We start from the raw sequence: 16,657 nt of genomic DNA, 5'->3' as shown, positions 1-16,657 counted from the left end.
TATAAGAAATCATCAAAAAATAAAACAAGTAGATGACTTGGTGTTCAGTTATTATTATTCTATTCTATTCTATTTATTGAAAATTTAGTAGCTAATATTCTACAGACAGATCTCTCAAAAATGTTAAATAAATGAGTTTCAAAGATTAATATTTATTTCCGAGGTTATCTGGAAGCAATGCTGGTATTTATAAAGGAAGCAAGAAAACCACCAAATTGGATATTTTTGAATAGATATTTGTATTACAGGTTCCCTGTATTTAAAGCACAATTTTTTTTCTCCTCATTTTTAGGGTCAAGTAAATGTCAAAATGCAAGATGTAGAAATCAAAAGCCCTCATGTCTATTTCTATCTGGAGAATGTAAGTTTATCTCATAATTTGTTTATTGTCAGTGTTTATGCCAGAGGTACACTGTGGGATTGTTTGGTTTTTAAAATTTTTCTTAAGGACACAAATGTCAAAAGAGCACTATTAAAATAATTCTGAATATTTGAAATGGAGAGAAATTAAGGAACTAAATTTCAATATGCCTAACAATATTGGGTTTTTTTCCAGGTTACTCAAAAGACAATTCAATTTTCATTTTCCATTCAACAAGAAGTACTTGTATCTAACATCAAGCCAGCATCCATTCAACTCTATGATTACTATGAAACTGGTAAGTGTTTTCTTTAATTTTTGTGTTCTGTTTATATCCTACATTAAATGAAACATATATATATACACACCAATTTTCATTTTCTCTGCTGTTGCTACAATTTCTATTTCTGAAATCTTCTTCCCTTATTTAGCATCTTTTAACTGTTAGTGCCATCTAACCCAAAATGTTTCAGAATGTTAACAGCAAACAATATTTGAGATTTGTATCTCTCTATATAGGCACAACCAGGTCTATAGATAGGGGCACAATTGATATGATTTTTTTTTTTGAGTCTGTAGAGGTAATGTTTATTTTCAAGACAAATAGTACTGTCAGTTTGACTTGCATTTGCTAAAATTTACAAGATAATACTAGATGTACTTATAATTTTGAGATTGTAGCTATGTTAAGTTAATATGGCAAGATAAATTTATTTTGAAGTAGGAACATGGTATCTATGAAACTATTTTATGAACAGTCAGTTCTTAAAGTACCATGTTTACTCCAATTTGCATTAGCCAGAAATTATTTTATCATACATTCTGCCTAAAGATTAACATTTGTAAATTGACATGGGTTTTTTCGTGTTTTACATAAAGTCCCTGTTACTTTTTAGCTTTGCTTTTAGTAATATACATAAACTTGGACTTTTCCTGTCAACCACTGTCATACCCACACTAGCTACAAACATTATGATATGCTTTAACCATTTCTATTCATTTCCAAAGACATACAAAGCACCTTTTTACCAATTCTGCACAGATTAACCCCTAGCCTTCCATTCTCCACCTTCCTTCCATCTTCTGGTGATCTATATTGTAATTATTAACTCCATGAATTTACACAATGTATTTATATCATAATAGCACAATCATACAGTATTTGTTCTTCTGTGTCTGGCTTGCTTCACTCAACATAATGTCTTCCAGGTTCATCCATGTTGTCATATGTTTCATGCCTTCATTTCTTCTTATCACAGCATAATATTCTATTGTGTATATACCCCACAATTTGTTTATCCATTTATCAGTTGATGGACACTTGAGTTGTTTCCCAGCTCTTGGCAATCATGAATAATGCTGCTGTTAACATCGGTGTGCAGATGTCTGTTCGTGTCTCTGCTCTCAGTTCTTCCGGGTATATTCCTAGCAATGGTATTACCAGGTCCCATGGCTAGTCTATATTTACCTTCCTTAGGAATTGCCAAACAGGCCTCCACAGTGTTTGTACCATTCTACATTCCCACCAAAATTAAATAAGCATTTCTATCTCTTCACATCCTCTCCGATATTTAGTTTTTCAATTTTTTAATAGTGGCCAGTCTAATACGTGTAAAATTATATCTCATTGTAGGTTTCATTTGCATTTCCCTAATCATTAGCTATGTTCAACATTTTTTCATGTATTTCTTTTTTTTTAAAGATTATTTATTTATTTCTCTCCCCTTCCCCCCTCCCACCCACCCCAGTTGTCTGCTCTCTGTGTCCATTCGCTGTGTGTTCCTTCTGTGACTGCTCCTATCCTTATCAGCAGCACCGGGAATCTGTGTTTCTTTTTGTTGAGTCATCTTGTTGTGTCAGCTCTCCTTGTGTGCAGCACTATTCCTGGGCAGGCTGAACTTTCTCTCGCACTGTGCGGCCCTCCCTCTGGGGAACACTCCTTGCTCATGGGGTTCCCCTATGCGGGGACACCCTGTGTGGCACAGTACTCCTTGCACGCATCAGCACTGCGCATGGGCCAGCTCCACATGGGTCAAGAAGGCCCAGGGTTTGAAACACGGACCTCCCATGTGGTAGGCGGACACCCTATCCATTGGGCCAAGTCCACGTCCCTTCCTGTGTTTCATTGCCATTTGTATTTCTTCTTTGGACTCTCGTGTTTTCAAGTCTTTTGCCCATTTTCTAATTGGGTGGTTTGTCTTTTTATTGTTAAGTTGTCTGATCTCTTTGTATACTATGGATATTAAACCCTTATCGGATATGTGATTTCCAAATATTTCCTCCCATTAACTCAGCTGCCTTTTCATCTTTGGACAAAGTCCTTTGGAGTACAAAAGTATTGAATTTTGAGGAGGTCACATTTAACTGTTTTTTCTTTTGTTGCTCATGCTTTGGGTATAAGGTTTAAGAAACTACTGCCTACCTCAAGATCATGAAGATATTTTCCTACATTTTCTTCCAGGAGTTTTATGGCTACCGTTTGATCCATTTGGAGTTAATTTTTGTATAAGGTATGAGATATAAGTCTTCTTTCTTTCTTTCTTCTGGATATGGACATCCAGTTCTCCCAGCACCATTTGTTGAATGGACTGTTCTGGCTCAGCTGGGAAGGCTTGACATCCTTGTCAAAAATCAATTGATCATAGATGTGAGGTTCTATTTCTGAGTTTTCAATTCCATTCCATTAGACACTATGTCTGTCTTTATGCTAGTATCATGCTGTTTTTACCACTGCAACTAAGTAATATACTTTAAAATCGATAAGTGAGAGTTCTCCGACTTTGTTTTTTTCTAAGATCCTTTTGGCTATTCGGAGACCCTACCCTTCAAAATAAATTTGATAAATGACTTTTCCACTTCTGCCTAAAAGATTGTTGGGATTTTTATTGGAATTGCATTGAATTTGTAAATCAATTTGGATAGAATAGACATCTGAATGATATTAGGTCCTCCAATCTGTGACACTTAATATCCTTCCATTTATTGAAGTTCTATTCAGTTACTTTTATCAATGTTTTGTAGGTTTCTGAATACAGGTCCTTTATGTCCTTGGTGAAGTTTATTCCTAAAATTTGACTTTTTTTTCTGATTTTCTCCTCAGATTGCACATCAGTAGTGTATAGAAATACTATTGACTTTAGTGTATTAATCTTGTATTTTGCCACTTTGTTGAACTCATCTATTAGTTCTGGTAAGTTTCTTGGGGATTTTTCAGGAGATTCTAGATATAGGATCATATCATCACCAAATAGTGTAAGTTTTACTTCTTCCTTTCCTGTTTTATTTCTTTATCTAGCCTAATTGCTCTAGCTAGAACCTCTGGCACAATATTGAATAACAATGGTGATAGTGGACATCCTTGTTCTCTTCCTGATCTCAGTGGGAAAACTTTCAGTCTTTCACCATTGAATACAAAGCTAGCTGTAGGGTTTTCATATATACACTTTGTCACATTGAGAAAACATTCTTCTTTTCCTAACTTTTGCAATGCTTTTATCAAGAATGGATGCTGTATTTTGTCAAATGCCATGCCTGCATCAATTGAGAGGATCATGTGATTTTTATTCTTCAATTTATCCATGTTATTTTTTACAAAAATTGATTTTCTTGTGTAGAACCACTATTGCATATTTAATAAAATCCACTTGATCATAGTGTATAATTCTTTTAATGTGCTTTTGGATTCTGTTTCTAAGTATTTTCTTGAGGATTTTTGTACCTATATTCATTAGAGATATTGATCTGTAATTTTCTCTCTTTTTTTGGAGTATCTTTATCTGGTTTTGATATTAGGGTGATGTTGGCTTCACAGAATGAGTTTGGTAGTGTTTTTTCTAGTTCAATTTTTTGGAAGAGCTTGAGCAATATAGTTATTAGATTGTCTTTCAGTGATTGGTAAAATTCATCTCTGAAAATATCTGCTCCTGGACTTTTCATCTTTGGGTGTTTTTTGATGACTGTTTCATTCTCTTCATTTGTGATTGGTTTGTCAAGGTCTTCTTTTTTTTCTAGGACCAGTGTAAATGGTTTGTTTTTCTTGGAATTTGTCCATCTTCTCTACATCATCTAGTTTCTTGACATTCAGTTGTTCATACTATCCACCTATGATCTATCTTATTTCAGTGGGGTCCTGGGTAAGGACGTACCTCACATATCTGATTTTATTTCTTTCTTTCTTCTCTCTTTGTTTCTTTGTCAGCTAGATAAAGTTTTCTCGATTTTGTTGATCTTTTCAAAGAACTAACTTTCAGTTTTTTGATTCTCTATATTGTTTTTTGTTCTCAATTTCATTTATTTCTGCTCTGATCTTTACTATTTCTTTCGTTCACCTTGGTTTGATGTTAGTTTGCTGTTCTTTTTCTAGTTTTTCTAGGTGTACAGTTAGATCATCAATTTTAGCTCTTTCTTCTTTTTGAATGTAAACATTGAAGGCTATAAATATTCCTCTCAACTATCTTTGCAGTGTTCCATAGGTTTTGATATATTGTGTTCTCATTTTCATTTGTCTCGATATTTACTAAATTGTCTTGCAATTTCTTCTTTGTCCCACTAATGTTTAAGAGTTGTTTAATCTCATATATTTATGAATTTTCCCTTTTTCTAGCCATTATTGATTTCCAGCTTCATTTTGTTAGGATCAAAAAAGTGTTTTATATAATTTCAATCTTTCTATATTTTTTTATTGAGACTTTTCATGTGACCCAACATATGGTCTATCTTGGAGAGCATTTGTAAAGAAAGTACATCCTGCTGTTTTGGGGTGCAATGCTCTATAGATGTCTGCTAGGTTTAGCTCAGTTATCATATTATTCAAGTATTCTTTTTTTAATCCTATGTCCAGATGTTCTATCCGTTACTAAGAGTGGTGTATTGAAGTCTCCAACTATTATTGTAGAGACAGCTATTTCTCCCTTCAGTTTGCCAGCGTGTGCTTCACATATCTTGGGGCATTCAGGTTAGGTGCACAAATATTTAGCATACTTATTTCTCCTTGATGAATAGCCCCTTTTACTAATATGTAATGACCTATTCATCCCTTATGACAGTTTTGCATTTGAAATCTATATTGTCCAATATTAGTATGCTAGTCCAGCTCTTTTTTGGTTACTATTTGCATGGAATATCTTTTTCCAACCTTTCACTTTTAACCTGGTTGTGTCCCTACATCAGAGGTGGGTGTCTTGTAGGTAACATGTACACAGTTCATATTTTTTTATCCATTCAGTCATATGCATTTTGATTAGAGTTCAGTCCATTAACAGTCAATATTATTACTGTAAAGGGCATTACTTACTTCATCCGTTTAGTCCTTTGGTTCTCTGTTGTCAAACTGTTCTATTATCTGTCTTCTTAACCTTTAGTTTACCCTTCCTAATAATCTTCATTTCAAAACTTTTCTCCAAAACTCTTGCCCTTGTTTCTTTTCCTTTCAGGCAGCAGCACACCCTTCGATTTCTCTTATAATTGTGGTCTTTTGGAAACTTACTCTATCAGTTTTTGTTTGTCTGTGAAGACTTTGAACTTACCTTCACTTTTGAAGGATAGTTTGGCTGGATACAGAATTCTTGGCTGACAGTTTTTTTCTTTCAGAATCTTAAATACATCATACCACTTTCCTCTTGCCTCCATGGTTTCTAATAAGAGGTCACATTTAATCTCTTTTTTAAAAGATTTATTAATTTATTTCCACCCTCCTCCCTGCCCCAGTTGTGTTTCTCTGTGTCTATTTGCTACATATTTTTCTTTGTCCACTTTTGTTGTTGTCAGCGGCACTGGAATCTGTGTTTCTTTTTGTTGCGTCATCTAGTTGTGCCAGCTCTCCATGTGTGTGGCGCCATTCCCGGGCAGGCTGAACTTTCTTTCGTGCTCAGTGGCTCTCCTTACAGGGTGCACTCCTTGCGCATGTGGGTCCCCTATGCAGAGACACCCCTGCGTGGCACGGCACTCCTTGTGCACATCACCACTGCGCATGGGACAGCTCCACATGGGTCAAGGAGGCCCGGGGTTTGAACCGTGGACCTCCCATGTGGTAGACGGATGCACTAACCACTGGGCCAAGTCCGCTTCCCACATTTAATCTTATCAATCATCCCTTGTATGTGATGTTTTGTTTTTCTCTTGCTGCTTTCAGAATCCTCTCTTTATGTCTGATATTTGTCATTCTGAATACTAGGTGTCTAAGGGTAGATCTATCTAGATTTATTGTTTGGGGTGTGTTGTCCTTCTTGGATATTGATATCCATATCTTTCATAAGGACTAGAAAGCTTTCATTCATTATGTCCTCAAATATTCTTTCTGCCCTTTTTCCATTCTCCTCTTTCTAGGACATGGATAACACAAATGTTCGTGCATTTCTCATTGTCATTCAATTCCCAGAGTCTCTGTTCCATAATTTCCATCCTTTCTCTTTCTGTTCTCCTGTCTTTTCCATTTGGGATGTTCTTTCTTCAAAATCACTAACTCTGTCTTCAGGCATTTCAAATCTGCTTTTATGTGCCTCTAATGTATTTTTTTTATTCTCCTCCCCCCCCCCCCCCCCGTTGTCTGCTCTCTGTGTCCATTTGCTGTGTGTTCTTTATGTGACCCCTTCTATCCTTAGCAGCAGCCGCGGGAATCTGTATCTCTTTTTGTTGGGTCAGCTCTCCATGAATGTGGCACCATTCCTGGGCAGGCTGCACTTTCTTTCACACTGGGTGGCTCTCCTTACAATGCACACTCCTTGCACGTGGGGCTGGCCTACGTGGGGGACACCCCTGCGTGGCACGCCACTCCTTGGGCGCATCAGCACTCTGCATGGGCCAGCTCCACATGGGTCAAGGAGGCCCGGGGTTTGAACTATGAACCTCCTATGTGGTAGGCAGATGCCCTTTCCATTGGGCCAAGTCTGTTTCCCTCTAATGTATTTTTAATCTCAATCATCGTGTCCCTCATTCCCGTAAGATCTGTTACTTTTCTTTGCAGGCTTTCAAATTGTTCTTTATGCTCTCCCAGTGTCTTCTTAATATCCTTCATTTCTTTAGTCATATTTTCTTTAAATTCTTTGAAGTGCTTTAGAAGAGTTGTGTAATTATCACCATTTACTTGTCTCAAATCCTCTCTCTCTTCAGGATATTTGGTTAGTTCCTTTGGTCGGGCCATCTCCTCCTGTTTCCTAGTATGGTTTGGAAGTTTTTGCTGATGTCTAGGCATCTGAATTGGTGAATTTACTCTGATGGCCAATTTCTCTCTTGCCTATTGTTTTTCACAGCTCTTCTTTGATATTTGTTTCAACTTGTTCTAAATCTTTAAAATTGCCAGACTTAAGTTATCAACATGGGAACAGGAATTCACGAATGGTGCACAGATTTTCTCCCAGGGACAGGATAGAGAGTTGAGATTTTTGTCCCTGCCATTTCAAGATCAGACAGGAGATGGCACTTGTCAGCACACCTTTCCGTGGAGGTATTCCTGTCTTGGCTTTCCTGTGTTCCTGTGTTGAATCTCCAGAGCAGAGATTCAAAGCAGGCTCTGCTGGTCGAGTTCACTGAAGAAAAGCCCCCTGACTCTTCCTCCCTTTTCCCTTGAAAGCACTGACAGGCAGAATGGTGTCTGTTCCCTTCTCAGTTGGCTGCAGTGAGCCTAGGTTTTACCCCAACTTAATACCTTGGGAGTGGGTGAGGGGAGCCCTTACCATCCACTGCAGGGTCTTGGTAACTAACATTTGTCATTCAGCCTCCTTGTCTCTCTGTCTGTCACCTCCTGGGAGTTGTGTAGCACCATACAGGTCTGCTGTCCCCCCAAACAGGTGCCTCAGATAGATTTTGGCTCTTTGACTGAAGTTTTTGTGAAAGCATTGAGCTCTGTCTGTTAATCCAGCACCATCTTCCCACAATCAACATGATTGTTTATAACCAGAGTTTTCACAAAAATGTTTAATTACTGGAAACAAAATCTTTGGTACATTACATAAGTTGTGGTTTCAGGCAAATAAATTGCAGATTCAGGCAACATAAAACTAGGGGCTGCAAATGTTGACATAGAGGCTGTTAAAGCATTAGCGTTGATTAGAAGACAGACATTATGTGTTTATCTGATTAGAGAAAGAAATTTATGTACTATTGAAGATGACAGAAATGTCTTAGTGAAAATATTTAGAGGAAGGTTATTTTTTTAAAGTCACAATTATTTATTATTCCTCATAATAGTATAGACTGGCCAGGCTGGCTGGCCTGGACTGGCTTGGCTGAGCTCTGCTCCAAATCCCCCCATGGCTGAGGTCCACTGGGGGCCACTGGCTGTCTTACCTAGAGTGGCCTCACTCAAAGGTCAGGGGCTTGGCAGGCCCTTGTTTGGAGGCTGGCTGACTGATGAATCAACTTGTTCTGGCTGCTCACCTTCAGCAGACTGCTTTAGACATCTGTATCTTTATCTAGTTAGTGATCATCTATACTTATTGCCAAATATAAAGGAATTTTTGAATAATATATATGTGTATTTAAATGATAAGAGATATTTTGTCAGGTAATTTGGGGTTTCTGTTTTATTTTGTTTAACCATGTTTTATTGGGGTTGTGTTGTTGTTTTAACCAAGGCTGAAAGTCACTTACGTCACAACATGAATAAGAGCAAGGAGGATAAATTGTGTCTCTTTACTTGTAATTGAGGCTTGCCTGAACTGTAGCACTCTGCGTTCCTTAGATTCAAATATTATGCATATTAATAAATTAGAATATAGATCTAATCATTTTATTAACCGAAATATGAAAATAATTTTCAAGTCAGATTATGTCAGCCAATAAATGACTCAATCTTAAATTTTAAAAAGGACTGTTCTATCTATGATATAGTGATAAATATTTTAGCCAAACAAGGAAGTGCTTAACTACTTAACAGTAACTTACAAACTTTGGGTACCCAAACATTTGGTAAGTGTAACTTTACCTGTTGCCAAAGACTTAACTGATTGTTTTCACTGTCTCTCCAGCACTTGTGATAATGTAGACCTCTAACCTGTCATGTTTTACATGTATTATACGTATACCCGACACACTTAAAGTGATTATAAATGTATGCATGCAATGTAATTTGGAGGAATATCAATATATTTAAAAGTTGTGGTGCAGAGAAACTGTTTTAGTAGCATAAATTACTTAGCATAGATTTTGTTTCTGAACAGACATAAGAAGTAAAGATGCTTGCTATTTCTTGAACAATATTGTGAGACTGTTCTCATAACAATTTTTCTCTTCCAGATGAATTTGCTGTTGCAGAATATAACTCACCATGCAGGTCTGTTGAAACCTCCTAATTCCAGGATAAGGGAAATGAGACATAAAAGAAGACACCTTGGATCGGGGATACATATTGAGTAACTACTTCCAGAGTTACAACCAAATAAAAGCATTCAGAACAGTTAGATGACAGATGTTCAAGTTCATCTTCCACCAACAGCATCTCCGCTTGGGTAGACCACCAAGGACTTCTTGCTTTCTCCCCTTGACCTTCCCTGGAGCCCTGGAAGGCAGCTTGACCTGTGTGCAAACGCAACTGAGAAGAGCAGGTTTAAGGCCCCCAGGGACAAACTTCAACCAATGAGTAAGCAATGCTCCTGCCTCTTGCCTTTGGTCAGAGAATTTGAGGACACGTTCCAAGAGCTTCTGCTGAAGTCCCCTGGACTGGAGCTCCCTGTTTCTCAGGGAGGCAACCTCATAATAACTAGTCCTTAAATTAGCCTCTTTCCTTCCATGTCACAAGCTCCCTGCTCCCCAACTCCTGCTCCCTGGATCATCTACAAAATAAATTCTTTGCACCCAATTCCTTGCCTCAGATTTGCTTTCAAGGCAACCTAAAGAAGACAACATATCACATCAATTCATGAAAAATAATGAAAAGGTTTAATTAGATGTGGACCATTCTAATATGTTGATAATTTAGTTCAGGTATATGCTTTGGTATTTATTCCAAATATTCAGGAAGAGTGAAAATGTAGAAATTTCATAATTAAATGAAAGCAAATTTAGTTTCCTTGGGAACTATTTTTGGAGTTAAACGTGACCAAAATTTATGTATTTTAGCTTCTATTTCAAAATAAAATTTTCTTCCTAAGGATATACCTGGCATGGAACAAATACACCCAAACCTACAGACACACATGATTGCTTGGGGATCTCTTGAAAAATGTATCTGTAATATTTATTTAATATATTTATTTAATATATTTATTTATTTAATATTTATTTAATGGTAATATTTAATTATCATTAAATGTAATATGCTTCATTTAATGATAAGATCAAACATTCATTAGCATATTATTGTTGTATACATCCACATATATGTATAATTTAGAAAAGATTTTAAATCTATGCCTACAGTGTCCGTGCCCCAGGGCCTCCTTGTGAAGGCAGGCTCACCCGCCCGCTGCGGAGAGCCCCTGGCCCAGGCGCTGCGGGGTGCTGCCCAGCCCACAAGTGCCATGGAGAGCTGACTCAGCAAGGCGACACAACAAAAAGGGAGACAAGCAAAAAAATGCAGAAGAGGGCGCAACAAACAGACACAGAGAACAGATAGCAAACAAGCCACAAGGAGAGGGGGCGATAAATAAAAATAAATACAGACACAGAAGAACACACAGTGAAGGGACACAGAGACCACAGAGCATGCAAAAAGATGCAAAGCCGGGGAATGAAGAAAAAACACAGGAACCTGCAATACCTGTACCACTATGGCTCTCTTGAAAACTATAGGTCTTTTATTAATTAATTTCAGCAAAATGCAAGTGCAAAAAGCCACAAACCCACAATCCTTTCTCAGATGGCTTTTCCCTCTTTATTTAATTATAGGTAGCTTCAAAGTACCAAGGCTCTTAGTAGGTCAAACTCCTCACTTTCCTTTCTGAAGAGGGAAGTTGGCTAAAGTGAAAGGAAAAAAAAACATAAAATCCGTGGACTGAATCAACTTTTCAAACTGGAAGGGGTTGAATTTCTCTATATGGCTCTCAGTCATGTCTACAAACATCTTTTCCTCCTTGGAGCACCAAGACTCTGAGCAGAAAGACTTGATTTGCTGTGTGTATTGAGGAGGGTAGCTATGTGAACCACAGCGTAGTGGAGTCATATATCATAGAGAGATACCGCTTAAGTAAATCTTACAATTCATTGTCTTTTGTCATCCTGAATATTGCATACAATTCCTAAACTTAGTTACTGGAACTGAAAAATACTTGTGCCACCTAAACGTTCTTTCTTTAGCCAGCTTATAATGTATTTTATAACATATTTTTATTAGAGACCACGCTGTGAAATTACAAAGCCATCATGCAATTTAAGTAAGATTTCCTGAAACAACGTTGTATTAGGAACGATTCTTTCTAAGATCGCTCATCCTTAGCAATATTTTTAAACTTGTCCATAATTATATTTTGATTCTGAAGGGTTAGAGAATATCTAAGCTATGTTCCAAATAAATGCTAAAATCAAAAAATGTTAGCCCATTAGACCTGTACTGATGGAATTAACCCAATCTTTAGGCCAGCGTTGGACCTGATCACAGAGGGAGGAGGGTATTGCTTAGGTTAACTGCCCCAAGGGCTTCTTGCCCCACTCAGTGTCAGCCCCACCACAGTCCTCTGACAACTGCACAACAAGGGAAAGGCGGGAACCAGGAGATGCTGAGGAGCAGCCAGGTTACACACCTTAGGAAAAAAAGGCTTGAAGAGAAAAGATGTTGGAAATAATTTGATGCTTTTCTCAAATTATGGTGCAGGAGGGCCTTGGAGTCTCAGGTCAAATCAGTTTCAATCTTTCTTTTAAGTGATACAGAAATTTGATGGCATCAAACAACAAATACCAGCTGCAGTATTCTACAAATCTATAGTAAGCACTATTCAACATACAATATCAAAAAAAAATGACATTATTGTAATTAGAAATGTTTTATATTCTACCTAAAGATGGAAAATTTCAAGTGTCCAAGCAATCCTCAGGCATGAGGTAGCCTACTCTTCTCTCCAAAGGCAGGAATTTTCAGGACTACCATGGATGGAAGATACAATTTGAACTGTAGTCCTCTGATGGACCTTCAGCTAATCTTCTACAAGAAAAATAATGTCTGTTGCACTGAGAAAGAAAAACTCACTTAGCAGAGTGAAAAAAAAAGATACTTTGTTGTTTGTTTGTTTGTTTGTTTGTTTTTAGGAGGTACAGGGGAATGAACCCCAGGACCTCATACATGGGACGCAGGCACTCAACCACTTGAGCTATATAAGTCACCCAAAAACATTGGGTTTGGTAAAAAAATTTGCAACCACCACCTAGTGCCACCATGTTTAACTACAATACTAAAGTTATATTTCTCTCTGAAATCCAAATACTAAAACGAAAGCTCTATTTTTTAATAGGAAAGTTCATTTCTGGTCATCCTTTCAATGTAATTATATTTACTTTTATTTGACACCACTACAGTCTTCCTATATTTTAGGTGTTAGATAAATATGAGTGATCCTCCGAGATTATATAATAACCAAGAAACTTTTTATGCTAATTCAAATGAAAATAAGAATAGGAATATTCTTGGTTAAGGTGTCTGAAGTTTTATTAGATTACTTGCAGGAGGGGGGATTGGGGGGATCACTGGGATCCAATCACCTGATTTGCATTGATCTAATTTGCTTTTCCTTATGAAGTTCATCCACCTGGTGAGTTTTCTCTCTGATTTCAGACGTGGAGCCCTTGTCATCCCAGGTAAGTTATCATTCATGTTCCCCAAAATAAAGGAAATTTGGAATAGCAGAGAATTATTATCAAGCATGTAGAATTCTTTAAGGGCAAACAATATTACTGAGGGGCTGGGAGAAAAATTCACTTTCGAGTCTTGAAAGTGCTAGTAACTCCATGTTCAGGGAAGTCTTAAGATGGAGTAAATGTTTCATGAAGAAGATACCAGTGGTTTAAACTACTTCATCAACTAATAGCACTCTGAGCTCTAGAAAACTCCATATGACTGAAAATATGCCTGTGACAATTCAGTGAAAATACAAGAAGCTATATGGATTTTATAAATGAGCTTGTCAGGATCATGGCCAAATAAATATTGGGTTCAAAACCCCTAAGGCATTGAAGCAAAGCTACAGGCCATGGAACTTTCCCCAATTTGTTTCAATGACCTAAATGCATGTACACCTTCTAACTGAAACCCCTTACACACCTTTTAAGCAGGAAAGGTTCACCTTAGATTTAGTTTCACTTCATATTCTGTGAAGCAATATTTAGCAAAAAAAAAAAAGAAAAGGCACACAAAAAGTCCAGTTTTAGTCACTACCACATCCACAAAAACAAAATTGCTCCCTTAGGCGCAAAGACCTCACTATAACACAAATCTTCCTCTGTCTTTTTCAGAACCATTCATTGGACTTTCCTTTGAACATACTCCAGAAAGAGGACATCTCCCAAAGAGGTATGCCTTTATCAACATTGCTTCTCTCATCAAAACCTCTGTTCTTCTCTTCTTTATGTGTTGTCTTCTGACACTTACCTTGGACATTGCCAATGCCTTTCTATACAGGTTAAGGTAGCAGAATATCAAAGGCTGAAGACAATACTATATCCTTCTTCATTGAGCTCATGAGTTTAGATCCTTTCTACTCTTTCAGTCTGAGACCCAAACACCTTGTGTCACTTAGCTTCTCTCATATTCCGAGTGGCAATCTCTCTCTCTTTCTCTCCCTCTCTGTCTCTCAATGTTAAAATGACATTCACACCTTTGTTCTCCAGTGCACCCACTGTTGCCATCAATATGATCAGTGAAGTGGGCTGTACTGCATGCTGAATACAGGGAATGCTCTGGTGAAATAATGTTCACCTGGAAGCTCCAGGTTTCAGCAATTTTTTAAATAATTTCAGGTAAAGCTGTTGTTGCAGATGAATTCCAAAAGAGGTTTTACAAAGCTGTGAAATGGAAGAAGACATTCAAATGCTGTTGGAGATGCCAGTGAACAGAAAAAAACAAATGGTAGTAAGGAATCATGAGCCTCAAACTACTTTGCCAGGTTGGTCTCTCAAGAGAGTTTTGAAAGACAGTCTGGGTGGGGTGCAGAGCTAGAGATGGGATGTGGGAGACAAGACACTTTATTGTATTTGCAAGGATCTAATTCAGGGATTCCCTTGCTTCTATCATTTTCGTGCATATATTCACCTCCTTCGTATTTATAGTCCTATATGCATGGAACACTAAGACATACACTACATTTTAAAATCACTAATTCTGAGTCATGAAAGAACATTTAGCAATTTCCCCACAGGCCTGTTTTGTTTGAAGGGGCAATTTTGAAGCTGGATCATGAGAAAGTAGAAAAGAAATCTTTGGTGTCTGAGAGAGCAAAGGATGGTGTGTGCAAGTTGAGAAGAAAGAAGATACCAAGGAAAACTCACCTCCATGCTAGCAAAGAGGTAAAGTCAATAGTAATTCTGTGAGACAAAGTCATCTTGTTAATTCAAGCTTCTCTGGTACTCAAACAAAGCACCATTTGACTCCCCATTCCTACATCCTCTGTATAAATGGGACCCAAAAATCTTATTCAGGGCTCGAGTTCTGGACAGGAGTCCCTGAGCCTGGCCAGTCATAATAAATCTTTTTCCTTCTCAAAAATATTCCTGTGTCCTGGCCTTCAATACATGATCAATGAATCTTTTGGTTCCACAACATTTCTTGGGGGCTCGTCCAAGTTAGCAATGAAGGCCAGAGAGGCAGCACTTCCCTGCCCCTTTCAGACATCTCTGAGGAAGCTGGGAGGGCTCAGGTGAAGCCCAAATCTGAATACCCCTGGACTCTTTTCAGTCCAGAAAGAGGATGTGAGCTCTGCCGGAGTCCTCCTGGGGAAAATCAGATGCATCAAAAGGTCTAAAAGGAAATTCTGAGGCTGAAAAAACTCTGCATGCCAAACTGGAGGGTATAGTGTCAGAAAAACCTAACTGTAAACGTTGGGAGGGGGGCCTGATCAGCTCCCAAAGAAGACCCTAAGCACCCCAAAAGTTTGGGAGGAAGACGTCTTCTCCAGGTCTGAAAAGAAAAAAACAAAAGCCTGATGTTTGATTTTAGTTAACTGTGCATTGGCATCTGGTTTTGCCTTTATTAAAATAGTGACAATTTGGTTACAGTGGGAGAGGCAGTGATGGGTTTAAGTCCTGCTCACTACCTTGCTTTAAAATTTTAAAAAAGGGGGAAATTGCCCGCTGTCACTTGTGCCCTTATTTGGAAACTTTCTCTCTCTCTTTCTGCCACCATAGAAAATAAGGTGTCAGTATCCCAGTGCTTTCAACTAGAATGTATCCTGAAAAATTGGTCTGGATTTGGAAAAACTTAGTTACAAAAAAATGGATTGGTTTTTGTAATAAAATGTGGTCTGAATATGAGTTAAACAGTGGAAAGGTTTAGCCAGAAATAAGTCTTTGTTTTGGTGCTGGATTGGAAATGAGCTTGTTTTGTAAACAACAAGAGTAGGCAAAAACTCCTGTTAAAGGTGTTGTTAGAAGTTTCCCCTCACTAGTGTTACAATAATTAACAAACTGTAGATTAAAAACAGCCATACCAGTAAAATGGAAATTATAAGTCAAATTGATGGACTCTGTTTCTGTCTGTGTGCCATGGCTCTTTAGTAGTTGTTGGTTTGTTTATTCAATGCCAGTGTATGTTTTCATGCCTCCAGATAGTAGTATTGAATTTTGTGAAATAATGAACTTTGGTTAAGCTGGAACCCTTCCCCTGCCATTGGCAAAGAAGTAGAATAATTAATAGTTTATAAAGCAGACCACAGAGCCAGAACAGGCGGGCACTCCGCTCTCTTGACTCTGAACCCATTCCTGCCCTTTGTGTGCTGCTCTCACCATTTAGTGGGGCTTGGGAATTCTCCATGTCCACCTCCGTGCCGTGAACCCAGGCTTGTAAATTCTGACCCCAGTCAGGATGGCTGGGTCATAGGGCAGTGGCTTGAATCATGGCCCTGCCAAGACAAAAGTGACAGGCCCTGCAAAGCTTCTTCAACCCATTTTAGTAGCCAATCTTTGTCCTTGGGCTTGCAGGTCATCGTCTTCTCCCACCCTCTCCCCTAGAGGGGGTGCATGGCAATGGCAGAAAGCCAAAAACTCACCCCTCCCACTGGGCCCACGCCATTACAAGCAACATTCTTATCTAATCACACGCAGCTACCTGGAAAAATGAAGAAAGAAGGCTGTGGGCAAAAGCCAAAATGGATGCCATGGAAGTTCCTTTCCCAGGGTGGTCACAGGCCAGGATACCCTTGGATAATTTACCTTTATCCATGT

The 16,657-nt window shown here is 38.1% G+C and overlaps 1 protein-coding gene across 3 annotated transcripts in view; it reads left to right on the top strand.

The window, feature by feature from the left end:
• The window catches only part of LOC101441521 (ovostatin-like), a 68,727-nt gene extending 58,573 nt beyond the window's left edge, over nt 1-10,154 (top strand). For 2 of the 3 annotated variants that reach the window (XM_058282755.2, XM_058282753.2), the window contains exons 33-35: nt 293-361; nt 557-659; nt 9,593-10,154. In XM_058282755.2, the coding sequence (XP_058138738.1) occupies nt 293-361; nt 557-659; nt 9,593-9,648 (228 nt within the window). In that variant the 3' untranslated portion in view covers nt 9,649-10,154. Of the gene's footprint in view, nt 1-292; nt 362-556; nt 660-2,822; nt 2,872-9,592 lie in introns of all 3 variants that reach the window. The other variant, XM_058282754.2, reaches the window with a different exon arrangement.
• The last annotated feature ends 6,503 nt before the right edge of the window (nt 10,155-16,657 follow it).

Source organism: Dasypus novemcinctus, chromosome 20, assembly GCF_030445035.2.
Source record: "Dasypus novemcinctus isolate mDasNov1 chromosome 20, mDasNov1.1.hap2, whole genome shotgun sequence".
NCBI classification, from domain to species: Eukaryota; Metazoa; Chordata; class Mammalia; order Cingulata; family Dasypodidae; genus Dasypus; species Dasypus novemcinctus.
The sequence above is the reverse complement of the archived record's forward strand: the minus strand, read 5'-3'. Positions and strand labels throughout refer to the sequence as shown.